The sequence below is a fragment of the Prunus persica genome, chromosome G7 (assembly GCF_000346465.2).
Source record: "Prunus persica cultivar Lovell chromosome G7, Prunus_persica_NCBIv2, whole genome shotgun sequence".
Classification (NCBI taxonomy): domain Eukaryota; kingdom Viridiplantae; phylum Streptophyta; class Magnoliopsida; order Rosales; family Rosaceae; genus Prunus; species Prunus persica.
Window position 1 is genome coordinate 12,077,472 of NC_034015.1, and position 26,113 is coordinate 12,103,584.

At 36.3% G+C, this 26,113-nt stretch overlaps 3 protein-coding genes and 1 pseudogene across 3 annotated transcripts; 1 reads left to right on the forward strand and 3 right to left on the reverse strand.

Moving 5' to 3' along the window:
• LOC18769711 (splicing factor 3B subunit 3) lies at positions 2,906-13,878 on the reverse strand. Its single transcript, XM_007204237.2, has 15 exons — positions 13,504-13,878; positions 13,121-13,255; positions 12,936-13,015; positions 12,595-12,678; positions 11,662-11,749; positions 11,334-11,491; positions 9,230-11,210; positions 7,875-8,185; positions 7,371-7,686; positions 7,060-7,215; positions 6,766-6,907; positions 5,840-5,916; positions 4,893-5,023; positions 4,157-4,265; positions 2,906-3,568 (listed from the first exon to the last, which is right to left on the reverse strand). Exons 1-15 carry the CDS (start codon positions 13,672-13,674, stop codon positions 3,371-3,373), a joined length of 4,137 nt encoding a protein of 1,378 aa, XP_007204299.1. The 5' UTR covers positions 13,675-13,878; the 3' UTR covers positions 2,906-3,370.
• LOC18771315 (mediator of RNA polymerase II transcription subunit 7a) lies at positions 16,254-19,550 on the reverse strand. Its single transcript, XM_020567889.1, has 7 exons — positions 19,436-19,550; positions 19,103-19,171; positions 18,353-18,509; positions 17,933-18,002; positions 17,149-17,315; positions 16,993-17,066; positions 16,254-16,565 (listed from the first exon to the last, which is right to left on the reverse strand). The coding sequence occupies exons 3-7, from the start codon at positions 18,485-18,487 to the stop codon at positions 16,484-16,486; spliced, it is 528 nt and encodes a 175-aa protein (XP_020423478.1). The 5' UTR covers positions 18,488-18,509; positions 19,103-19,171; positions 19,436-19,550; the 3' UTR covers positions 16,254-16,483.
• Positions 19,178-19,461, forward strand: LOC109950155 (annotated as a pseudogene).
• On the reverse strand, positions 20,602-25,249 carry LOC18769014 (eukaryotic translation initiation factor 3 subunit C). Its single transcript, XM_007203172.2, has 4 exons — positions 25,065-25,249; positions 24,602-24,727; positions 22,672-24,459; positions 20,602-21,796 (listed from the first exon to the last, which is right to left on the reverse strand). The coding sequence occupies exons 2-4, from the start codon at positions 24,623-24,625 to the stop codon at positions 20,807-20,809; spliced, it is 2,802 nt and encodes a 933-aa protein (XP_007203234.1). The 5' UTR covers positions 24,626-24,727; positions 25,065-25,249; the 3' UTR covers positions 20,602-20,806.

Below are 26,113 nucleotides of genomic sequence, written 5' to 3' on the forward strand. Positions count from 1 at the left end.
AGGGATGGTGTTGTTGGTGCTGTAGAGATGATGATGAAGGGATGGTGCTGCAGAAATGATGATGGTGTGGTAGAGATGGTGCTGTGGAGATGATGATGATGGAGGATTTTTAATTATTTGATTTTTTTTTCTTTCTGATTTATTTGAATTTTTAGTTATTTTTAAATATTAGAATATTTAATTATATTTTTATCTAAGTGGAGGTAGGCTCCACTTGCCACGTCACCTACCTAATTGGTGAATAATGATCCACGTGTACTAACTTACAAAAAACTACCCTTGCCACATTATCAGATTTACTAGAGTTTTGGATAGAATTGACGACATGGGCAAAATGGATCACCAAACCTTGATCAAGGGGAGAAAGTAGGTCACTTTAAGTTTGAAAGAGCAAAGTGATATTTGACCGTAGTTTCGGAAGCATTGGTGTAAATAAGCCTAATATATATGCCACATTAAAATGTAATTCTACTTAAATAAAACTAGTTATTAGCATATGTTGATGTTCAATTTCAATGAATATACATGTAGATATGTTATATTTTCAAACTGTGAATTAAAACGAGACATTCAAACGTTATGTGGAATCAATCAATAATATTCTCAGTCTAAACATGTGATATTAATTTCCATAAGTTTTGTTGTTAGATTTGAACGTAATTCTATTTCATGCTCTTGTCTTGTGAGTTGTTGGCTTATCTAAACGATGCAGCAAACCCAACCAAACTATCCTTGCCTTTAAGTTTTAGCCATGCGTGTCCACCTTCCCAACTGCCTTCCTTTGCAGGTGGACCTTTTGTGTTTCAATTTGATGAGGAGGATACTTGCATTTGGTATGATAAAATTGTAGGTGGGTCTCTTTTCTTGAGTTGTTGCTAGGCACGACATCAGTGCAGTTGGATATTTTAATTCTTATAGACAAAATAAAAGCTGTGTAGATGCAATTCAACAAATTTGCCGTCCTTGAATTTATTGTTGTTTTTGTGGTAGTTGTATTGTATGCATATGCTTTTTTGAGTTCAAAGATGAATGTTGATGCTGTCGGTTTAGGCACAAAAGGCTCTTCCTCTTCTACAATCTATATCCTCAATTCAAGTACGTACCATCCTCATTTATATATTTTAGTTGTGTGAAAAGTCTAGCTTTTATTTTCACATTGACTCCTCGTTTCATTAGACCAAATTATCTTTTCGTTTCAACTTACAAGGTCAAACTAAATTTAGTCCAACCCAAGCTTCTTAAAAGGTTAACAATGAAAAATACTTCTTGAGAATAAACTTCCCATGTCTAATAATTTTAAGAGATAGGAATGGAGGATGTTCATTCTCATGTTTGGGAATGCTAGGAAATGAGGACTATGAAATGGTATTTTATCACATTCCCATGTTTGGTTACTGCAGTATTAGGAATGAAAAGTTGTTCAGTTTTCCAACAATACCCTTATTTTTTATTATTAAAAGTTATTGTTGAAAAAGCAGTATTTAAAAATAACAATATAGGTAAGCTAGTGCAAAAAGAGCTGCATTAAATGTTTTTCCAAGTAGGGGAAAAAAGTTTCCCAAGGTGAGCCAAGGGTATGAAATTCCGCACTACATGGGAAGTCCATTCTCATGAGTCTATAATTACATTATCAATAGTGCACTTACCAAACATGAGAATGCAATTTGAAATCTATTACTAAACTCCTAAACCTTGAACCAAACATAATGGAGAAATTGTAAAACTAAATAACAGTGTTACGGTTTGACCCAAAAATTACTCCAAGCGGTGAGAATGAGTGAGAAAATTGATTAGAATTAAGTTAGCTCAATGATTCGAACACCCAAAAACATCAAAAGACTAGCAGTGAAAACTTATTGTATACCACGAAGTATGCAACTTTCTTTCCACAATAACATCTCACATGTACTCAGATATTATTCTTGTTCGAATTTCTTTAACAGTCGAAGATTTTTTGGATATTATGATTGTCTAATATGATATTAGAGTTATGGTCGGCAAGATGCCCCAAGTGTACGAAACAGTCAAATCACAACCCTGACTTCTTTGCTAGGTTGCAATGTGCATGGTTGAGCTGCACATATGTCCACCTCTGTAGCTGTTTGGAGTTGCACGTGGCGCGATAAGGGTGTAAGCTTGATATACATTGATTACATGCATTTCCCCAAAACTTTAAGATTTTGAAATCTGGAGATTGTTAAGAGTATGCATGCACGCTTCATACGCAAGGATGTTTCTTGAAAGTGCTTGGAATTTTACTGCTTATTAGGGTTTTGAAGTGTCTTTGCCTTTCTGTTTTTTCGATCGAAAATGATAAATCTACAATTCACTTCTTGTCCCATGCCCTGTATTGTACCAGTAATCATCACTAATCCACTTGAAGATGTACCAATCTTTTTCTCTTTTCAATAACCTTTTCCCAGAACTGACAATAATTTCCGGAGTAGAGTAAGATATTCTAAGGATAATGTTTCATGCACGAACAAATGTAAGTTAAATCGGTTGGACATAATAGTGTCGTTTGCATCCGAGATCTACGCACCAAAGCGAAGCCTTATACATTTCGAGCACTAAAATGGGTCACTAGGATTAAAGATCCTAATGTGAACGTCCGTGGTCAATAGGGCTTAAAGATCATCCTGATGGGACAATATTTTTTGTTTTTTTTGTTATCTTCTCTTATGGCGGATGGGAATGGTTTAGGTGGTAGCTCAATGCTGCTTTCAGCCAGCACATACTATTCCTCTCTAGTTGGGAGGAATATATTTGGGTCGTTTTTAATTGGGATCTATTTGGGAGTACTTTATAACTAATATTACTTTTTATAACGTAATTGGGTAAATGGCACCAGATAAATACTTTTTTCAGGGAAGCTTCGGCATACAGATGTGAAAGGCACACCATTAAAAAATGACTCCAGCCGTAAGCAAAATGTTACATTAATTGCTTTATGCATCTGCAGCCACAGAAGAACAGGCACATTTATCTAATATACAGAATGAACTCTCTCACCTGTTTCTCCGCATATTATACGTATAACCAATTCTACAATACAAGGAACAATGCAAGACATGTTACATAAAATGACAGGCAAATTCATCCATGTTGCGCACTTTTTGCCCCACTCTTTGAATTTGACGAAAGAATGTGAATCTAAGATACGCTTCATCAGTATGATGGTTAGCTCCATGGTATTAACAGTTGAGGGTCGAGATTCGCAACAAGGTCGTGCACGCTCAAATGTGCACGGTTGTCATTCACTAGTCCAAGCGAAAAGGAGGTACAACTAAAGATTAGTTGGCATCAGATGCTTCCTCCGTGGAGACTTGAAAGCCCATCTCCAGATCATGATTGAAAGAAAAATAAATATTTAGTTTAGGGCATAGTGAACCCGCTCAAGGAGTTGCACAACCTGATTAACAGGGATTAGCGCATATCGCGATTTCAAACTGGGCTTTACGGTGCCTTGTGCCCCAAGAGGTGATGATAATACTGCCTCTTGTTGCATACCAGTCAGCTCCAAGAATTGAGAGAGCATGTCACCATCAAGTATCTTAGGTACTCCTACCTGCATCAACAAATAACACACACATGCTCACACCCACATCACTCATCCACACGGGCATGATAACGACATAAAATATTCATCTTTACATACAATAACATCTGATGCACCCCATATTTCAAAATGAAACTATGTATAATGTAGCAGTATTCTTTTTTTATTTCTTACTCTCAAACTTATCTCTCCAGCTAATCAAAGGCACATTAGAATTGAAAACCACACCACCAAATTTATTAAGGTTTCTGTTGGAAACAATTTTCTCATCCAGTTGTAATCAATTTTAAGAATCAGATTCTAAATAGAACTGTCAACCGTGTATTATACTAAATGAAACTAATCTGATTAAATTTGGATGCTGGCATCGACCAATTTCTTTGTCAACCCAATCACTTTAAGCACTAACAGAAATAGCAACACATTCATGGTATACCCCCGTAACAAACTCCAAAGGCAAAAGGGAAAAAGAAAACAGGAAAAATATATCGAAAAGATAAATAACATGACATATTTTATGCACAGTACTAGTGTTCATGCACATGTAAGCATGCTAGTATATATAGGAAAAGATTTACAAGATCCTACAGTTCTTACCGGATTTTCCCGACTACGATACTCATTATGATCATTCCCAAGAATAGGAGCAGTTAATGGATGCACCACTAGTCTATCTTGGACAGCTTCTAAGAGTTCATATTCTTCCCTGGAAAACATAAATAAATATTTTAGTAAAAAAAATCAAATAAATTTGATATCTATTAAGCATGGTGTTAAATTCTAATCACGATTTACAATAAAAAGACAAACACATTGACCATCTACTATTAAGAAGAACATTGAACATTTGTAGAAGTAACCATAGAAAATTCAGTGCATCTGTGGCTCGGGCAACCAATAAAGACAAGATGCATAATGCATATTGGTTTATGGTGACTAGAGACTTTCACTTTAGGAGGGTATAGATGATTAGTACCTTAACTACAAAAGTCAGGATTCTTAGATTTTTCATTGAGGCACCTAGCTTAACAAACTAACAGACATTTTCTTCAAAAAAAAATTATGTCTTTCCAGAGGCAGCTTCACTATGTTAATGGTAAAACGAGTTATAAAAACACAGGCTAAATCCCCAGAAATTGGCAGTGAGCCAAGCTTACTTGCTCAAATGATCAACCACTATGTGTAGGCTAATAATAGCACATAAAGACTTTAGATGCATCTCTAGGATGTCTGACGCCTTTTATTTGACGTCAGGTCTAAAAGCATGATGGTGCAACTTTTTTGAAAAGGAAGGTTAGTAAAAGGGAATTGGAATTAAGGCTATTTTGCATACCTTGATATTGGCACGAAGGTTATTATGCTTCCAAGCAGTGTACTCACAATGATGGCGTTTTGTGAGAAGTCGATATTTCCATCACAACCCTTCAATACATCATCAGCTGGAAGTTTATATGAAAATGATCCCTAGAAAGAAAATTATTAATGTAACCACAAGGTAAGCACCAAGACATTTCACAACAATTTATAAGATAGTTTCAGAACCAGAAGTTCTGCAACGAAGCAATAGAAATAGTTTCTGAAGGTATGTTTTCTAATATAATAATATCAAGTTATCATGCTCTCATGGACATTTCATCATTTCTATATTGCAAGCATCCACTTACGTATGCACTTTTGTACCAAACTTTAAAGTCATGATGTATATTATTACTTTCATTCATTAACAAAAGAAAAAAGTTGGTCTTGCTGAATGTTGCTTATAAGTTACAGCCCATTCATGTTAGTCTTTTATATACTCATGAGTCATGAAAATTAATATCTAGCAGGAGCAAATTAACCTTGTAAGGCCTGCTTTTAAATCGGGATCTCTTCACTTATTTTGAGGAAAAAAAATACGAGTCTTTAACTATTAGGGTTTGTTTTCCTATTTACTAGAAAGGTTTCTTGTTGGCTTTATTTCCTCATTGGGGTTCAACTGCCAAGTACGGCTGATTGCAACCTACAAAAGCAGACTTGATTATTGGAGTGAAATTACAGATTTTTTTATGCCAGGATTGATATTAAAGATTGAAATCCTCTCTCTCTCTCTCCCCCTCCCTCCCTCCCTCCCTCCCTCTTTTTCGCTTTCTTCCTAATTTTTCCGCATCATCATTATATGTCAACTCCAGATAGGTATACCTAAATTCAATTCCTTCAGTTACTTCAGGCATTAACAATTTGAACTTCGAACGTTTAAAGGCTATAATCCAGTAGCTAAGAAGACACAGAGTAAAGATGTACCTTCCTGATGCTCATAGCTATCTCGCCCATATAATAAGCACAGCTCACTGTTAAATTACATTCTGGACTTGCGGTATCTGGTACACAGAATTGTAAGAAGAAAAAAGTTAAAACGGTACCACTTCCAGACGAAGCATATGAGCATGAACAGGGTCTGAAGACAAAATGATAGAAACCAAACAATATGAAGGTATTAATAAATTTGACTACCACCGTTATTTGTCTGTCAAGAATCCACCACCACCATACATTGATAACACTAACTCTTGACATTAAACAGCACGAAATTTATGAAGTAGTGTATGCTCATTAGCATTTAATTTAAGGCTGTCTGAAATATAAAAAAACCATTTGTAAAACAAAAAATTCAGTTTCCCACAAAATAAATTTCTACTTCACCATCATGCCAATTGCAGTGGAGCATTTCTCTATAATGATTTAAATCATAGAATCTGTTCCCGACAAGCAAGTACCACATTAGCAATGTTTTCCCAACATCGTGATAAGGAAAATGCATATGACTATGTTACAAGCTTCATGTCAATAACAAATAAGTTGTGAAATAATATATCTGACAAGTTTCTTCCTTTTGTGTTTTCTAAAATTACAAACCGTGTATAATTCACAAAATTTCTATATTTCTGACCAAATCAACTTGCATATTGTAGTCAAACAAGACAATCATTTTGAATGCTATACAAATTGGTATCAGCTAAAAAATCATACTTCCAAAAGACAATCAATTTCTCTTCATATTTAAAGCAAATACACAGATAGTCCAATGTTAATCTCTATAAACAATTTCTGAGCTGCACATCCTGCTGCTTCTGTTCCAACCCTCAACTGGGTTTTACAGGACTTAAGCTGGAAGACAAAAAGATTTGCAGACATTGATTTACAATTTCACAGGAAATTTAATCTTTTACCTTCTAAATAATCTGCACAAGAAAGAACAGCAATGCTTCCCTTACGATCTGAAACAACAGCAGTATTGACATCCATAAGAATGCAATCAGCAACTAATCTCTGACATGGATCAAAGTATAGTTGCTGCAGCTTTTTGGAATCCTTCCACACAAGAAAGAGAAGCAAACAATATCAGGACAAATAATACAAAGTACAAGGTGTGACCATATTGTAACTTCTAACGTAAAAGTTACTTAGACAAAGAAAAATAAACAACAACAAAAGGAGAGAGAGGGGAGAGCGATAATGCTTACCTCATGATAAGCATAGAAAAGGACACCATCACGACAATCACCAACAGCAATTGTAGTGAAATGTGCAGTCAAAGACGTAATCATAAAACGTGTCCTTGCCCAAGCAAACTTTCTCACTCTTTGGGAATTGTCATTTGGAAACCCGCATACATAAAACTGAGAAAAGAAGACCAATACCTTCATCAACAGTTGTCATGCAATAAACCAGGTTAACCTTATCTTCCAACTACAAAACTTTAAAACATGCATATAGAACAATATATAGGGAAAAAAAGAAGAAAGAATAAGAAAGAAAGAAGTTTGCTACTTACAGCATTACCAGAAGACGCCAAGAAGTAACGATCAAGATAAGGACAGATTGCAAGCACCATCCCAGGCCATTTGGTTACATAAGCCAATCGAAACTGCCATGCTTCAGTTTCTTCAAGTTTAATTCCATCACAGCTCGTATCATCTGGGCTACTGCAAAGACTACTGCTTGAAAGCTGTTCTGTGGCATACCCAACAATTTCATGAAATGGAGATGCTCGTTGAGAAGATGACCCTGCCTTTGAGCATAATGTCATTGAGCCACTGTCTGAATTTTGCACATGTTCAAGACAGAGAACAATAAGACGTCCCTTGGTACTGTTAACAAGAATCCAGTTAGAATGCATGCCTATCAAACAAAAGGAATTGAGAATGACCCTCAAACATTTACACATTGACACATTGCCTGGAAATTAGTTAACATTGAAGATCCTGAAAAACTTATATTTATAACTTGAACCTTTTAAACTCTGAGGAAGAGAGAGAAATAAGGACACGTGCTTTACCTCTCAGCCTCACCACTAGGCATTATGGCTGGACCAGAAGATAAACTCGTCCCAACCACAAGAACCTGTTCATTTCCAACCCTCACTAACTCCATGGATTTCCCTGTTTCACCGGGTTCAAGTTTGAAAGATGACAGCACTGACCCACTAAGAGGATCTACACAGCATATATCGGATGAAGATGTATCATTACTCAAATCAGTCCTCATCACAAGCAATAGCCTGCTTTCACTATGATAAAGGACCTCCCTCGGAGTGCCTCCAAGATGAAACTTCTGCACATTAAGCCTCTTACTATGCACCATCTCTACCTAGAATCATCATATAACATTGACTAGAATCAATATATCCAACTTCAAGATAATTTAGTATAAAAAATAAAATAAAATAAAATAAAAAACATTACAAACATGAGCCTCATAGACTCACAAGCTTTTAAGCTCACAAGCAAGCACCCACTCACATATGCGTACACACAAGCGTAATTTGAAAATAAAAAGACTTGCAATTCCTATGCATTGGGAGGTCCCAAACTCTACCCAACCTTGGTTAAGGCATAACTCAGTCAAATGTCCTTGGACAATGCCAAATGACCTCAGCAACTATGCTAAGATTTTCTAGGTTAGTGTTAGTTTATTTACTACACCTTATCATTCTTTAATAAATTCAGTATCAAAACATTAGAAGCTAATCAACTTCACAGATTCGGCCAGTTCCACTCATCAATCTTGTTCCAAATATTGTCAGGGAATATCTCTTTTATTTAACAAGGCAAAGACATAGAGCACAAGTGAAATTCCATTTACTGACAATACATTCAATGGGATATACAAACCATCAACCTTTTGTTCCAATAATCATATAGGAACATCTAGCCTGCTAGGACATCTGTGGAAATGCATGAACATCTGTCTAATTCTAATCATATAATAGCATAGAACAAATTTTTTAACTGGAACATAATTCCCATAGTCCTATGTTCTGAAAGACAATAGTGATTAAGAATGAAAATAAGTATATTTATTCAAAACCTCAAAAAATACCATCAAATGGACACAAACATCCACAGTTCCCAGAAGAAAAGGAAATAGAAATTCCATGAAAATCTAGAAATCCCAGTTCTGTGAAAATTAAATATAAACTATATAGAAAAATTAGCTGCAGTTAATATGGTAATATACTCAAGATAAACCTTTTTGTACAAGGCTCCATACACTTCCTAGATTGAAGGCATAATTACAAGCTGACAAGAGTAGAACTAGAATCAAACAAAAACATATTGATAAAACTAGATTCAACAAAATGAAATATATAGACCAACAAGAGCACACAGCAATATGGAGTAGAACTCTCACCAAATGTAGACAGTTCTCTGCAACAAATAAAATTCCCTTAGGGCATTCCACATAACATACAGGAGTGACATGTGTCGAAGATTGAAATGAGATAGAAGTATATGAGAGGCTGTGCCTTGCAGTATGCAACAACCAAGGCCTATCACTGAGAACAACTATATCACCATCTAGCGAGTCACTCAAAGGAACCAAGAAAACAGGGGTGATGCCAATCCGACGTGTAGCAATCAATTGAAGTTCAATAGGAAATTTGTCCTTTGTCTTCTCAGAGAACTTAACATCATATATTTTTGGGCCAAACGAATTTGCTGCTGATACACTTGGAAAAACAGTATTTGTATTAACTGAAAGAGATCCAACAGGCATTGTTGGGGAAGCAGGCCATTCGAAACGAAGCAGCATTCCATTCCTCAATCCCGAAAGGACATACAATCGGTCCACTAATACAAGCCTTACATCTTGAGGAATGCAGCCACTAATAGCAGTTCCCAAAGTATTTGTTAACGAGATCGTCCCAGAAGCAAGAACTCTCAGTCCTTCATTAGGCACAAGAGACAAAACTTCCACTGAAGGCTTGTGCGTGCCAATAACAAAGATATTACTGATGTCAACTCCAAATGGAAGGGTGGCATCACAGCTATTATCCACCAGACTGGTTCCCTCAAAACGTTTCTGAGGAATGGAAACACACGATAATTCATTTTGCAATCTCAAATATTGCATTTCATATATTTCATAATGATGCGCCGAAAGCAATCTAACCCCAAGAATGAATAAAAAGCATGGATTAGACGAGGAAACAACAATTAGATTATGTCCAACAGCCCCCAAACTGATACTCATATTTTCTGGGAACCAAGATGTGCAAACCGGAGAAGGCAGTGGAATACCTTCAGAATGGGCAGTCTTGGTGGGTAAACAGAGCCTAACTGCATTTTTGTGAATCTGAACCAGCAATCCATCATTTACAACACCGCAGGCCAAAGTAGAAACGTCAGGCTGAAAACCAACTGAATCCGTCACATCAGTAAAGCTTAAACCAACTGATAATACTCTGGTCTCCTCAACAAATGATAGCACAAGAAAAGAATGGTAAGAATCAATTACTTTCATTCGTAATGTCCAAGTACCAGTAATCCCTTGATATATAGGTGCAGTCCTCAGTAGCTTTTCCACACTTATACCATTTCTAATAATCCTTAGTGACCCCTCCGGTGCCACTCCACAACAGGCAAACATTTGATCATGTTTTTCATCATGGTAATCCACAACTGACATATCCAGTACTGGGGCAATATTTTGAATAGGACTTGCATAAAGAAGTGCCCCATTTTCCATTTTCAATACCATTCCGTCTCCCATCTCTATTATTGCAGCCAGAAACCCGCCTTCAACCCACAAAACTGCCTTGCTTGGTAAACCTTTGTAAAGACACTCAGATTCTTGAACCTTAAGTCCATCAGGACCAAAGATAATTTCAATCATGAAATATTCTCCTGTATCTGCACAAATGATCATTCTGGGACTTTTAGCATTTCCCGGTTCCCAACTCCATGAACACACATGTTTGTAAGTCACATTCACATTGTATTTGTCACCATCTATACACATTGGATCTAAATCGCTTAGTTCTAGTAAAGCACATGCAGCTACATTAAATAAACCTCCTTCATCATCAACCTGAAGTACTCTAGATAGATCACATCCTCTAGATGACTCTTGAACAAAATTTGCCTCATCAACCACATTGGATAAGAAATTTGGGCTTGTTCTGTGGACACAATAGGGGATCTGTGCATCTCTAAGATCCATTAGGAGAGCATCACCCTCCCTAAACATAAAAGCAAATCCATAAGAATGAGGAACTTCAACAATACTATGTGCTAACGGTCCATCTTCAGTATACGTAGAAATCACATAAATTTCTTGTTCACTAATATTCCATCCCAGTAACAGCAATTCATTAAGGACTGCTCCCCTCCTGCAATGCCAAAATTTTCCCATGTATATAGAGTCATCAGAATGTGAAAATGACTTCTATACTCAAACCATGTAAACAATTGCAAGTGCATTTTTTTCCCCCACACACGCATGACAATCATACCTATTTAGAAGAATGGCAAGTACAGGATTATGCCCCTTACTTGATTGACTAGGATCCTTTGAAATAAAGCTCATGCTCCATATAGTACCACATATACTGTTTTTTTGAACTCGGGCAGCACTAGCATCTGCTTCTTTTTCTTGGGGGAAGACTATTTTCTGAAATTTGGACAACAGAACATCTGAAAAACTTCGCATGAAAAATTTGTGGTCAAAAAGAAAATAAAAAAGCTTCATATGTTCTTTTTCTATACAAACAAAATTCATGTCATTTTCTCTAAAATATACAATACTGTGAAACCTATAATAAGAAGGGAAAGCAGCTCAACCTTATCAATAATGTCACTGCCTCCAGACACTGAAACAGAGAACATGGCCAACTGGTTTTCATAAGCACTAGCAGCAATGAAACAGCCACTGTAAAAGCGTAAACATAGAAATTAGGACTACAAAAAAATAATGGGACTGCCAAGAGCTTCTATTTACATATTCATTAGTTTATGAAATCTCTACCACATGCACTAGAGCATAAGAAAAGAACAAACATATAATAAGCAAACATATGAACACGCGAAGTTGTGCTCTACTCCACGTACTAAACTTTCTTCCTAAAAAACAAAGCTTACAATTATTCCACAAAAGACCCACAGCTGTTTGATAGGGGGAAAAAGAGGAACATTCAGGATTAAAATGGTAAGGAAAAAAAAAAAGCATTTATTTAACAACAAAAAATATTATCTTATACCCAACTGCTCCACTTTTCAGTTTAACTTTCAGTCCTTTACCTAATTCCCCCTTATATTCCCTCTTTCTTACCCACTTTTATTTTCTCCCTCTCCTAACTACTAAAAAAACTACTTTTAATTATTTTACTCGACAATGTTTAAGTTACACTTTTCTATCACACAAGAACATATATTGTTTGCAGAATCTAATGCAAGATAAGTAAAATTACAGTTAATATTCTATAGCAATATCCTAAAGTTTTCCAGGAAAACAACAAGAAATCTAGTAAACAAATAATTTGCAAATCTTTATTGGCTGAACTAGTTCAGGGTGCATAGCAACTAGCTAAAGATTTTAAACTATTACATGAGAAGACATGACACGACAGAGCAAATGATTATATTGCAAGTAAAAAGTAATTTCATCATGGAAATTGAAAGGAGAGGAGAAGGAATATGTGTTTACCCAAACTACACATAAACCAAACTAAGTTATAAAACCTTTTTTCAAAAGTTTCAAACACAATGGTGACTTACCTTGAATCAATGGCTAGCATTCTTCCAAGCTGATTCCTTGAATTTCCAGGATTAGAAAGTTGAACTTGTGTCACAGGAAAAAACCTACGTAAAACATTTCCAAATATAATAAGAGTAAGCAGCAGAGAAGGGTGGATTGTCAGTGTTGACAATTTGGAATATATAATTGGGAGGCATGGTTAGGTTCCATTATTATACTTGGCGCACATCCTAAACAAACCATTTGCACGGTATTCGAGACGCTTACTGTCATATAGCTGGTTTTTTATTTTATTGCACTGTTCATCAAGAAGCAACACCAAAAACGAAAAGTTCAAGAAAGCAAGAAAACGTATATTTACCTGTGCATTTCATTGCAAAAAGAGAGAAACGAGAGGTTCCCAGAATCAGAAATAACAACCAAAAGGTCTTTACCCAGCATCTACCACAAGAAGATGAACTTATTTCAATGAATACAACTTAGTTAATTTTTGAAATACAAAAAGGAAGAAAGAAAACTGTAAGGTTCTCCAAGTAAACGAGAAACCTGTGGGTTTTGGGTGCGGAATTTGTCATTCGAGGGTAGGATGGCGATGTCTTTAATGGTGCCAAACACAGGCTGCTCGCATATAGACTGTACAATCCCATCTTCACCAATTATGACCAACTCTATGGAAGTCTCCTGAATTTCAAATTTGCCACGAACCATTAACAGTTAGATTAAGCTATTTACTTCTGAGCTTAGGCAAGATTAATATCAAGCAAACGCAGTTTTTTTCTTATCTAATTCCAACAAAATTACAATTAAATAAGAAGAGCTTGATCAGAAAAGCAGTACTCTTTGTTTCTAAATCCAACAAAATTACCGTCCTGCTCACAATAGCTGCAGGAAAGTGGTGAACAACATGAAAAGTGAGAGAGATAGATGACCTTCCCGAAGACGACGTCGTAGGAAGTGGGAAAGCGGATGTGACCATAGAGGACCTGAAGAACAACGCTCCCTCGGAGGACGCACTTGGCGAGGTAGTGAGAGCTGCTGGCGGAGGCTGATGAGGATGATCGGGAATTTGCAGACGAACACTCTTCCTCTGAGACCGCCATTGACGATGGCCCCGAGAATTTCAAAGCTAGGGTTTTCTGTTTGTTTCTCGATAAAACTTAAACGACTGTTTGATTTTCCGACAACTAAAAGGTCTCTATTTCTTAGGCGTTTGTCGTCAAGGCTCCAGGTGTCCTCACAGAGAGAGATGGACTTAATAAAATTAATTAAGACTGATCATGTGTTATACTAATTAAGTAATCAGATATTTAAAGCAATGAGGATTTTATCAAGAATTTAATGCTTTACAAATTAAAACTCTAATGAAATTTAAAACTTATCTTTTTGGAGGGATTAATGACTGTGACAGCAGAGGTGACATCATGTGTAATGATGGTTTTAGTGCTACTAGTAGTAAGGTGGTGGCGAGGTAAGAGTGTGGTGGCGGCAACGGCAGCGATGCTGATGAGATGGTTTATCGCGGTTGTTGTGGGGAGGTGCAGATGGTTGCGGTGATGGGCATAGTATGGTTATAGTGGTGGTGGTAGCCAAATATGGTTCGGTTGGGGTGGTGGTGGTATAGGCGATGTGATACATAGTTTATTTTATTTTATTTTTCTTCAAATCTTTCACTCTTGAAAATTTTGAAATAATGTCTATTTATATAGAATTGAAAATCAATAGCGATACTCATGATAAAGTGGTGGTGGTGGTATAAAAGATGTGGTATATTATTTTTAAATTATTTTTTCTCTTAAAATTATAATTCTCTTGAACTCTTAGAAATGATAACTATTTAGATAAAATTTAAATTTAAAATTTATGACTTCGAAATTCTAAATTTGTTTCACAAAAAGATTTTAAATTTATATATTTTAATGAATCCAAACAAAAGTGTAGGTGCATGTCAATTCAAAAGTTAGGACTTTTATCTAAATTCCAAATTTATTTTCTTCTTTCAAGCCTTTGCTGCTACAAAACAAACGCTACCCAACTTTCTTCCTAACTATGATTTCTCAACTAACACGCATATATGATGGAGCACATCCCATCGACACGTTTATAACGAAACAACGCATAATACTCAATATACGAGCATGCTTACACCATGTAAGTTGGAAATTAAGAAAAGTAGGTTGTATAACATGGTCTAATCATTAAACATGACGTCTAATACATGGCCTACCAACAAGGACATCAATCAATTTCATACAATGTTGTACATGATCGAACTCACGTGCAAGAAGACCGAAAAACCACCTGATTAATTGACTTAAACCGCATATCTTTTTTAATTTGCAATACACAAATTCAAATTTGACATAAACCCTATAATATGAAGAAAAATATCACCGAATCAATAGCTAGTTTAGTATTCTCCTATTGGGCAATTATATGTTTTGTCCACCGTCCACATTGTAAATGGACAAGACCTTACACCATATTCATGTCGACTCCACCTGTTTCACAATTTTAATGTCAATAATCGATTAAAACTTGTCAAAAACGACCTGTCCCATCCTATGGTGCATCATTTTCATCTTCCTGTTTGCCGCCCATCTCACAAATCCATTTATTGAACATATTCTAGCAATAGCAGAACTATGAATTTTTCAATAGGTGAATTGTGCTAGCTAAAGTTATTAGCTAAAAATTTCATTATCATTAATTTATGTACTTACAGTTTCAATAATTTTTTTTTAGAAATAAAAGTGTATATTAAATTATATAAACCATGTTAGTTAATAATTTTATTGACTTTTTTTCAATACGTTTCTTTTGTGATAAACAATATTGGGATAGGGGTAATCGAACTTAGGACATCAAGTGCAATGGTAAATAGTCTCAACTATTGGAATTAGCCCCTAACAATTTCCAATAAACTTTAACATAAAACAAATACATATTAAATGCAACCAAAAACCACATATTGTCAAAATGAAAATATGTTCAACAACATAATTGAAAATATATCTATTTTAATGGGTATTTTTATTGTTGCCCTGAAACTAAATTCATAAAGAATTAGATTTGTTTTGAATTTTAATAGGTTAATACATACTGGACTATATTTAAAATAAGGCAAATATATAGGTTTGATTTTTGTTTATCCCCAAAACCTCCCTAGGTTACAGTTTGTCCTAGTTCCGCCAGTGTATTGTAATGATCTATTGACTTTGTTGAAAATGTTTTCTTCTTTGCCAATCGGTAAATAAGGGTTCGTTTGGTATCCTACTTAGATCAAATTTTACAAACTCAAAAACAAATTTGAAGTCCAAAACTTAAAATACCCGTTTAGTAAGGCCAGTTTTAAAAACCCGAACCAAAACAAACTAAAAAACACCCAATGATTGAAAACCGAAAAAGTGAGGTTATATATATATATTTTATCTCTCTCGCTCGCTCTCTCTCCTCTCTTTCTCGTCATTCTCTCATCTGTCTCTGTCTCTCATTGGTTGCTGGTTCAACGCCATCATTTGCAGCTCTATCAAGCTCACAGATTTTTCCATTTTTTTGTTAACTTCAATTTGAGAATCCGGGGTTTCTAATTTTAATTTTAATTTTTTAGATTTTAAAAATAGTTTGGAGTTCAATACCAAAGAAGTTTTTAGATCTTAAAATCACTATTTGAAAACTCATCTTTTTAAAAAGAATTATAATTTTTGAGTAGGATACCAAACAATGCCCTAGAATTTCAGTGCAACAAAGCAAGAGAGAACACTATCATGCACGCTATCAAATTGCTTTTACTCTGATTACAAAGACAATTGAACCTATAATTTTACTAATACATAAAGCATGATGAAGGTATTAAGATGCAACTGTCCAAGAGGCTTCAATCCGCGGCAGCACGAACATGAGCACACTCCCTTACTTTAGCACAAAAGATGCGCCGGTGTCCTCCAATGTTCCAATAGACTCCTTGAGAAGTCTCTGTGCTTCTTCTCTCCTCCTAAACCAGAAAGTGAAGCAAATAGTCACAAGCAATTATGTAACATCCAATCCGCATGGCAATTTGATTACACAGTCAAAGTACCAGTAGATTTAAGGAATTTATATGCATCTTTGAACTCTTACACTGACCACGCACACACTGCTTTTTACTTTTAACCTCATAATTCAAAGTTGCAAGAAATTAAATATCAACATTTCGATGCCTCACATACAAGAATAGGGGAGTTTTTCTATAACAACTTCTACAATGCACCAAAAGAATAGCCTAGTAGATTCAAGTAATTTTACTCTAAATAAAATGCTATATAAGCTATTCATTTAAATGATCAAAGGACAGAGAAATTTTCCTTCAACTGTTTTGGAAAAAAAAGCAAAACATTTCAGCCTCAGACCACAAATCTTTTCAGTAATTGTTGAAAGCATACCTCTTTATATCCTCCACAGCTTGTTTACGACGTTGTATCTGAAGTTCTAGAATGTGAATTAGCGTTGCCCTAGCCTGTATGATAAAATAAATTACAAAATAAAGAACCTCAAATACAAACCAATACAGAGCATTCTAAGACCCAAAACTATCTTACTTGATGGGGACGCAATGAGTTGAGAAGATGATGCAAGTTCTTGAAGATAAGAGATATATCTTCCACTCTCCTCGCGTACTGTGATGGTCTCTCTACAAGAATATCAGCCAGCTCCAAAATGTGCAGCTGTAATTCTCTGTTAAGTGACCTCAGTTCCTTCTTATAATCTAAGGAGTATCACAATTTTTGTCAGAGAAGCACAAAACATTTTAGAGGCGAAAAACAAACGCATGCATATGCACAATATTTCTTGTTAATTATTATCAATCAAATCATACTTTGCAAACCAGAAGATACATACCCCATAACATTCTTCTCCTTTCTAGAGAGGACATTTGTATTGCACTAAAGAAGGCTCATTAAGGGATCATATTTTAATCGTAATGTCTGATCTATCATTTATGACAACATTTTCTAGTATGGATTGGATATATGCCATAGCCTAGAAAACTATGCCAATCTATCAGAAATGTGGAGTAACTGTAACCAAGAAAGGTGTAGATAACTGTAACCAAGAGAAAATTTCTCAGTCTAGTAACTGTGTTCTACCTTAGCAAAGAAAACCTCTCTTTTGCTAACAACTTTCTAAAGAAAATTATAGTTAACTAGTTTATAAAAATGATAAATAATAATAAGATAATTCAACCAATGCTAAGAAGAAACTGCAATAAATGGTGATCGCAACAATGCTTGAAGCAAGAAAACGTTCACATTAATTCCTAAATTTCAAAAGCAGTAATTTCACATGACAAAACAAATAATTAAAACTAGAACGGAGACATACCAATGTTTGGGCCTTTTGGATACAGTTGACGCACTCCCTGATCTTCCAAGCTCGGAAGAATGTCATCAGTCTATATAAAATAAAATAAAACTAATTAAGAAAAGATTACAGGGAAAACAATGAAATCATACATTGATAACATCAACACGGCAAATTATAGAATTACACATATTTTGTAGAGGATAATCCAAACTCAACATTCAAAGCCAACAACTTTAAAGGTACATATATGACATTCCTGGCTAAAGCAACTGCTATAAAGGAGAGATGGCATTCTTCAAACAGTAAATTCAACAAACTTTACTTTTCACCAAAACTTCCAGCATCCAGTCATTAGTGACAAAAGAAATTTTCAGAAATCAAATTACATAGTTTATATAAATTTTGACAGGAAGAATGCAAAGAATGAGAAAAGCTCACAGTGTAATTGCCACCATAGCAAATGTATGTCCCTTCAATCGGAGGGGGCGGCTCCGGAGCTGATTTGGGATCTTGCAAGTAATCTTTGTAGAGCTTATAATATGGTGGTGGTGGTGGATATGTCGCTGTAGCCATTGCCAGCACCTTCTGGCCAAACCTAAATCAACCAAGTTTAAAGAAAACAATCATGCCAAGGGCAGCTCTCAAAATCAAACAGAAAACAAACTGAAATAACCTAATAGAAATATTAAGAAATCACCCAATTATGTACATAGAAACACAGAATTTGAACCTAGAAACACAGTCTCCTTTGCATCACGACATTGACACCTAAAGCGAACACACAGCCACACAATTGTTTAAACCAAACCATAAACCTGCAATTTCCTTTTAACAGAGACAAAGTACCCACACCTCCATCTGCATCTCCACCACAATATCACCCAAACCACAATCAAATGCATTCTACCAAACCAAAATCAAGCCCATTTAAAAATGCCATAAACAAAACAATCTCAAAAGATTACAGGGAACCCGAAACCATCCCATAAATTAAATCCACGCCTCCATATGTATTAGCTGCTGATAGAATGTGAACTTTGCAACGTATTGTTATAAATTTTTTACATTAGCACAAGACCTTGTCATAAGAAACAACAAATAGTAATAAAATAAAAAAAATCTATTCCCAAATTAAAATCAGAAATTCATAACAATACAAATGTAAAATTATACACAAAGCAAACTTACCTGAACTCAAAAAACCTACTCCGGCAGCTGTACTGAAATTGGGATTGATGCACAGAAGCAATTGATTTACTGAAAGAGAAAAAAGATAATTATATCACTCGAAAATTAAACCTTTAACTCAGAAAACAAATATAAAGCTATGGAAGAGAGAGAGAGAGAGGAATTGGAGAAGGAAAGAGAAAATCAGAAATTAGGTAAGTTCAATCCGTGGCCGATTTTTTTTCGAGCGAGAATGGAACCGGAACTGGGCGTTCCTGGTTGGATTCGCCATAACCGGAACCCTCATCTCCAAGTTCTCTCTTGACCTCACTGAGGAAGATGCTAAAACCTCACCTTTCGTTCAGAGGCTCAAGAGGTGATTTCTTCTCATGTTGTGGAGAGGGAGATTCGCGTGCTTTCTCCAAGGACTATGATAACATGAGAAGAAAAATAGACAAGGAGGGAGAGGTTTGCTTTTTAATATTTATTTTATTCATCATACTTGTTGCTCAATTATATTGTTGATCCGGTTTTTCGGATAAAATTTAAATAAATAAAAAAGAGCTGCTAAACGAACCTTAAAATTAACTGAGTACACCATATGATCTAAGTACATCTTAATATTTTAATTAAAATATAAAATTAACTAAGTACACCCTATAAAACTACCAAAAATATCCATAATACACTCTAATATTTGTAGCATTATTTTATAGTTGATTTTCAGCTTGATTTTTTTAATAGTGTTTATAAATCTTTGACTTTTCATATGGATTTATGCTTCTACTAAAATTGTTGACACTAATTTTTGCAATTCCAAGTTCTTGCAATCACCACCTCTTTCGTTAAAAACACAATAGGACAAGCAATCTCTTGATTAGGGTTGAATATGGTTAGTACGGTTTTCACAATTCCATATATCCTTTTTGGTCATTTTATATTAGAGTAAATCAGTAATTCAATATATACTTTTATAGTAGGGTGTACTCAGTTAATTTTAGGGTTCGTTTAGCAGCACTCATAAAAAATTGATGTGTTTTCCACTAAAGTTTTTTAATTGCACCTTGTAGTTTATTAATTATTGCAAGTTGCAACTAGGTCTAAAATTGTCTAAAATGATTTAATTTGCAATCGTTAATAAACTAGATAGTTAAATTATTGTGTGTATCTGATGTCGTATGTGTTGAATTATAACACGTGCACACTTAAGGACGTATTGTGTGTATGTGATGCCGTACGAAGAAGAAATGTGGGGGATGTATGGGTGGGATAATAACTTGTTGAAAGGCAATTACTTTAGGAATTGCAGAATTGTGGATCGGCTAGTGACCCTTGGAAACCATTTATTGGCTTTGTGAAAACTTACTAGAAGCAAAGCTCATAAAATATGCTATGCCTCTTCTACTTGGTTCAAGCTGCTGCACGAGATAACAATGAGGATGTTGTTACATTTGGTGGAAGGGCTGGTAGTTTTCTGGTGCAAAAAAAGAAAGAAGAAGAAAAAATATTGTCTTTCTGATGGCAAAACAAAAATCAAATAAAATTCTGGTCAGGCACAAATCTAAAGAGGCAACTTATTGTTAACAAGCAAAAGAAAACATGGCCGCAATTCAAAAGAAAACACAAAAAACTCCAACTTAAGCCTCTAGAAATAAACTCAAACGATAAAAAATAATAGTTTCCAAGGGGGAAAAAGTTTCAGCCTTGCTTTTATGCTATGTTTCCTTAAGCACGAATTCCTCTGTTTAGACTGACCAAACGGGTTGAAGTATCCATCTGAGACCCCCTTGCAGATGAACTAGCTTGATATCCAGTCCTCCCTGACCCTCCATAGGCAGCATCTTGATACCGCGTGTTGTGACCTGTTCCCCGGTACTGGCCTGTGCCTGTTCGATCCCTTGAATACCCACCTGCAGCTTGACCATATGCCATTGATCTATATCCTGTGCGCCCGGAGGCACCACCTTGCCTTCCTTGCGTGTATGACAAGTTATCTTGCCACCTGCCACTCACTGCAGTTGTTCCAGCACCATAGTCCTGGCTGTCCCTACGCCTCAAAGGCTCTATAGCACCGCCACCTATCTTCAATTCGGTTGCCCTTTCGTTACTTTCTGCAATGATTGACAATTTCTCAGTCAATTGGAAAGCTAGATCCTGCAGCCTAGTGTGCTCGACATCATGGAAAACAATGCAGTGTGTCGGCTGATCCCAACTAGCACGCAGCTCATCGTTGATCATCATCTTGCTCACAATGCAATGAGCCTGCGCCTCTGAGAGCTTGAACATCTGGGTGAGCTGTGCTAAACTTAGAGTCTTGTATGCGGGGGAGTAGGTCAAGAGGTAGGTTCTCAGAGCCTCCTCCTTGATCTTAGCCTCGAGCATCTCAAGAACACTCTCGTGCTTCCTGAGGAGCTTCCAGACATGAAGGGAACTGATGACCTTAAAGGCCTTTTCGAAGTCACCTTTGCTGAGGGCTCTGGTAGCTGCCATTACATGATCCCTGACATTTTCAGGGGGTCCTGTGAATGTTTGCTTCTCATTCATTTCAAGAAACCGCCTGAACGTTTTGCTAATCACTCTGTGTTTTGTATCGGGGATGTTAGCTGCCGTATTAGGCACTTCTAGCAGCATGGCACATATCAAATGAGCTGCCTCCAGGAGCTCAGGGTTTATGTGCATATGGTACGGCATCTGCCGTCTTCTCTCCAGCCTTTCCTGAAAAATAAAAACAGAAACAAAGAAACAAAAAGATTAGGGGGGATCAGTTCTATAAAATAGAGTTGATAGCAAATTAGACAAAGAGCATTACTATTATCTACTATAACTAAATAAGTCGGCACAGAAAATCTAATTTAAGATTTCTTAGGCTCCAATCAAAATGCTCTGTTTATGGTTTCAGCTTTCCAGAATATGTTGTTTCCCTCGAATGGCTTGTTTAACCAATTTGCTTCATCAAATCCTTCGGTTTGTTTCTTAAGAATCTTGAAGATTATGCTAAATTGCAATTTGACAAAGAGCAGCACTCTTATCGTTTCATAATTGTAACACCGGAAACTAAGCTAATCTTGTGGCAGGAATCAAATTTACAACTTGTGGAATCAGTTAAAGAACATTCAAAGTTTTGTGTTTCAATGACTATAGACAAACACAAAAGGCACAGAAGCAGAGAAATGCAATATATATACTCCTTTGCAAGAACAACACGCAGCCATTTTCCCATCCAATAGCTCAAAAAAGAAATCAATTCACACCTAAGGTAAGAACACATCGGGAGTTTCCTTGGGATCTAGTCTGACCAAACCAAAAGTAACACATCTTACAAAAAATATTAGGTCACATCTGCTTAAATTTTTTTTTCAAATGGGACATAAGAACATTAATATTGGTAAATCTGTTTGACGACATATGACCTTCAGCTAGTTCTGGATTAATTAGTTATCTGTTTATGGGTTTTCCCCTTAGAGCCTGCTTGTGGAATTTTGATTATAAATCTATACCATCAGTGCGCCTAATGAATTCAGGTCGTAAAGAAAGTATGAGGAAAACATAGAGAATAACTCTATAGAAAAACAAAACAAAAGAATTGGTACCTGTTCAGGAGTTTTCTCATGATATCTACTTTGGGAGACACCTTGTGCAAGCAACTCCTTTACTCTTCCACCAGAATATAGCTCAGAAAGGCAGCTATGCCCTTCAGGGATCAGTCCGCTCCGAAATGCACACAGACCAAGTTGTGCCATTGCCCTATTAAACAGTATTTGGGTGGAAATGTCCATATGCGAGATACTATCTTGCAGGTGACTCATTAGCATCAAGTCACGGGCAATAGAGAACTCGTCCAGGAGAGCATGGTGGTAAATGTCACAAAGCATTGCTCGAGCTTTCGTCCGGTCATCTCCATACTTATATATGAGGGAAACTAGAATATCCATCAAGGCCCTAATACTCTCAGTAAAAGTAGGTTTCCGAGGAACGAGCTCAGGAGTTAAAACAAATGCAGGTGGACCTCGACTTTCCTCAACTGATTTAGGCTCCTGGCCTTCACCACCAGTTTCACCATCTTCTGTCTGCTCTGCCAATATCTTCATGGCAGCATAAACTTCTTGCGGTTTATAATACACGAGCTCAACCCGCCTTAGGGCCACCTTTGCAGCAGCTTTAAACCTTCCAGCTTTCTCGAGATACTCTTGAACATTTTGAGCAAGAGTCAAAAACATAGGTTCATCTCTGAGTCTTTCAATGTACTCACGGGTGTGAGGGTCAATGCACTGCAAGCTCTTGAAGAACTCAGTATCTATCCTTTCCACAAAGGCCACCAAGTTTCCCCAGACTCTGATTGTCTCGTTATAATCTGGTCCCTTCTGGGATTCATTCTCATCAGGCTCAATCATGTCATCCACCGTAATGTTAGGATATTGCATCAGAATATCAAGTATAACAAGCATATTCTGCACACACTTTTTCCATACATTTATAGGCATGTGCCCACTGAGACCAGGGTTCACATCAAACTGAGCAGAAACAAGACTGAAAAGAATCTCAAGCTTCTGTGCTGGGGTCTTAGCAACCTTTGTCAAGAAGGTAAGCTGCTCAACCTGTTCAAACCTTCCAGTTCCCTTCCTGCCCCGAGCCGCCACAACCTCTTTGAATTTCTTGTTAATCATATCCCATGTGATCTCACTAGGGTCCCTCATGAACTGCTTGTCCATGAGCTTATCCTTCTTACTCATTTTCTTCACCCAACCATCCTCGTTGTCCCCATCACCTTCTTCCTCTTCTTCACCATCTCCACTAACCGAAAGCGCAATATCTTTTGGATCCTCAATTTCAGAACCTGTCTCTTCATTCTCACTTGTCTCATCTTCTACCCCCCCTTCCTCCTCGCTCTGCTCCGGATTCTCCCTGTACTTACTAATCAAATCCTCATAGTGCTTATTGTTCTTCTTCAGCTTCTGTTTCATAGCGTTCAAGGCCTTGGCATTGCTGCTACTCATCTTCTTCTTAGCATCCTTATTTGCAAGAGCCTGAGCCAAAAAGTCCTCCAACAAAACAAGCGCTTTGATGTACAGAGACGGTACTTTTTCAGACTCAGTCACACGCATCACCTTCTCAAGCTGCTTGTTCATCTTGTCAAAGCAGTCCTGCATGCTCACCCAGTCATTTATGTTCTTTGCATTCTTTATTTTGTCAACAGTGGCATTCATCTCATTGAAACGTTTGTCCTTCACGGATCTAACAACACGCTTCTCATCCTCAGATTCATCGTCGGGAAGCACATTGGTGCGGTATTTGTTGTCAATCTGTTTGGAAGTCTCAACGCTTGTGGCTTCAGCCTCCTCATCATACTCACTATCAGCATCCTCCGAATCACTACCAGTCTAAAATGACACATGAAAATGTTATTAAAAAATAAAGAAAACAAGGAACTAGCACATAACATGCATCTTAACATTTCATCAAAATGTAGAATCCAGGAGTTAAGAAGAAAATTTGATCCAACTACGGAGGTGAAGTACAAACCTGGTTCCAGAACTTCGATTCCATTCTGTCCTACAACAAACTGAAACAGGTCGAGAGAAAATCACAAGAATCTGTTTGGTTGATTATGCGAAACAGCTTCGAAAATCAGCCTCAAAGTTTATCTTCCTGTTCATTACAAGCCAAACCCAATTCATGAAAATTGAAAAAAACCAAAAAGCAAACAACTGATTCGGAAACAAAATCAACACACCAGACATAATTCTCAAATTTACATACTGTTTTAACACGTTACATGATTTATTATACAAATTAAATTAACCAAAACTCATTAAAACAATAACTAGATTGCAATTTCTTTTGTTCTTTTACTTAGGCCCTGAAAAATCACTATATGATAAGCAAACACATTCATCCATCCATGTATATATATATATAGAGAGAGACAGAGACAGAGACAGAGACAGAGGGAGAGGGAGAGATTGAAAATGAATTGGAGGCTTACAATGGACGAAGAGAGCTTCCAAGCTTTGGTAGCAGATTGTAAGGCAGAGCTTGTTTGTGTTATTTTAATTGATCAGAGACAGCAAAGAATGCCGAGGGTTTGATTGCTGGTTGAGAAACTCAATATATAAAGGGATTCGTTTGGAATCTGCTTTTTTATGAAACCGTTTTGTTTTTCACGTGAAAATAGGAAAACCAATCTCACCAAAAATAAAAAAGGAATGTTTTATCTGAAAAGGAAAAAAGTTGTATGCAAAGCGGTGATTCTTTCTTTTTATAAATAAATAAATAAATAAATAAATAAAAAGCAGTGATTCTTTCTCGGACAAGTTTTTTTTTCCGTAGCCCCCAAGCAAGACTAGACCTCTCCAGCTAACAAATTCCATTACCGTAAACTACACAACTTGGTCCCCAAGCAAGACATAAATTAATCGTATCCATTTTTTATTTTCACAAGTGATAGTGGGGGAAAATCGGACCTAGGACCAGGCCCGGCTCATAGGGTATGTGGGTTAGGCGACAGCACAACGCCTCAAAAAAATGAGGCCTCCTACAAAACCTTTTAGCCCAAGAGTTATAGTAACAAAAAGGCCTTTTATGTGTGTAACTCATACTTTTTCGGCTTTATTTCTTTTACTTTCATACATTGGGCCTATTTTACATAAACTAACAAACTTAGCACCTAAGCTTGAAACTTTTCATTTTAACTTTTGTTCAAAATAAGTTAAGTGTTGAACATAAAAGACCTCAAACCTTAGCACCATTGCTATCTAAATGGTGAAATGGTATCTAAGATTGGTTTATTTGGATTGCAGATTATGTGGGCAAAGCTGTACAGGTAATTCATTTTTTCCTTACGTTACATTTCATGCTTTTGCATATTTCTGAAGGCAGTCATATATTGGTGCCTATTGGTGTTTTTTGACAGTTCCGAGTTAAGTTTTCTCCAAATGTGATCACTCTATATGTTACTCTTTCATTTCTATCTTTCAGATATATAGATGAATTATATATCATAGTTACTAAACTCTATTATTGATGTGTACATGT

Coding starts and splice junctions, on each gene's coding strand:
- LOC18769711 (XM_007204237.2), bottom strand. CDS start 13,674: ATGGCGGTCTCAGAGGAAGAGTGTTCGTCTGCAAATTCCCGATCATCC. Junction 7,216..7,370: donor TGGCGTCTTCTGGTAATGCT/GTAAGTAGCAAA, acceptor TTCTTTTCTCAG/TTTTATGTATGCGGGTTTCC. Junction 6,908..7,059: donor TTTTCTATGCTTATCATGAG/GTAAGCATTATC, acceptor CTTGTGTGGAAG/GATTCCAAAAAGCTGCAGCA.
- LOC18769014 (XM_007203172.2), bottom strand. CDS start 24,625: ATGGAATCGAAGTTCTGGAACCAG. Junction 24,460..24,601: donor AATCGAAGTTCTGGAACCAG/GTTTGTACTTCA, acceptor GTGTCATTTTAG/ACTGGTAGTGATTCGGAGGA. Junction 21,797..22,671: donor ATGAGAAAACTCCTGAACAG/GTACCAATTCTT, acceptor TTTATTTTTCAG/GAAAGGCTGGAGAGAAGACG.
- LOC18771315 (XM_020567889.1), bottom strand. CDS start 18,487: ATGGCTACAGCGACATATCCACCACCACCACCATATTATAAGCTCTAC. Junction 17,316..17,932: donor TCCAAAAGGCCCAAACATTG/GTATGTCTCCGT, acceptor GATACTCCTTAG/ATTATAAGAAGGAACTGAGG. Junction 17,067..17,148: donor ACTCATTGCGTCCCCATCAA/GTAAGATAGTTT, acceptor TTTATCATACAG/GCTAGGGCAACGCTAATTCA.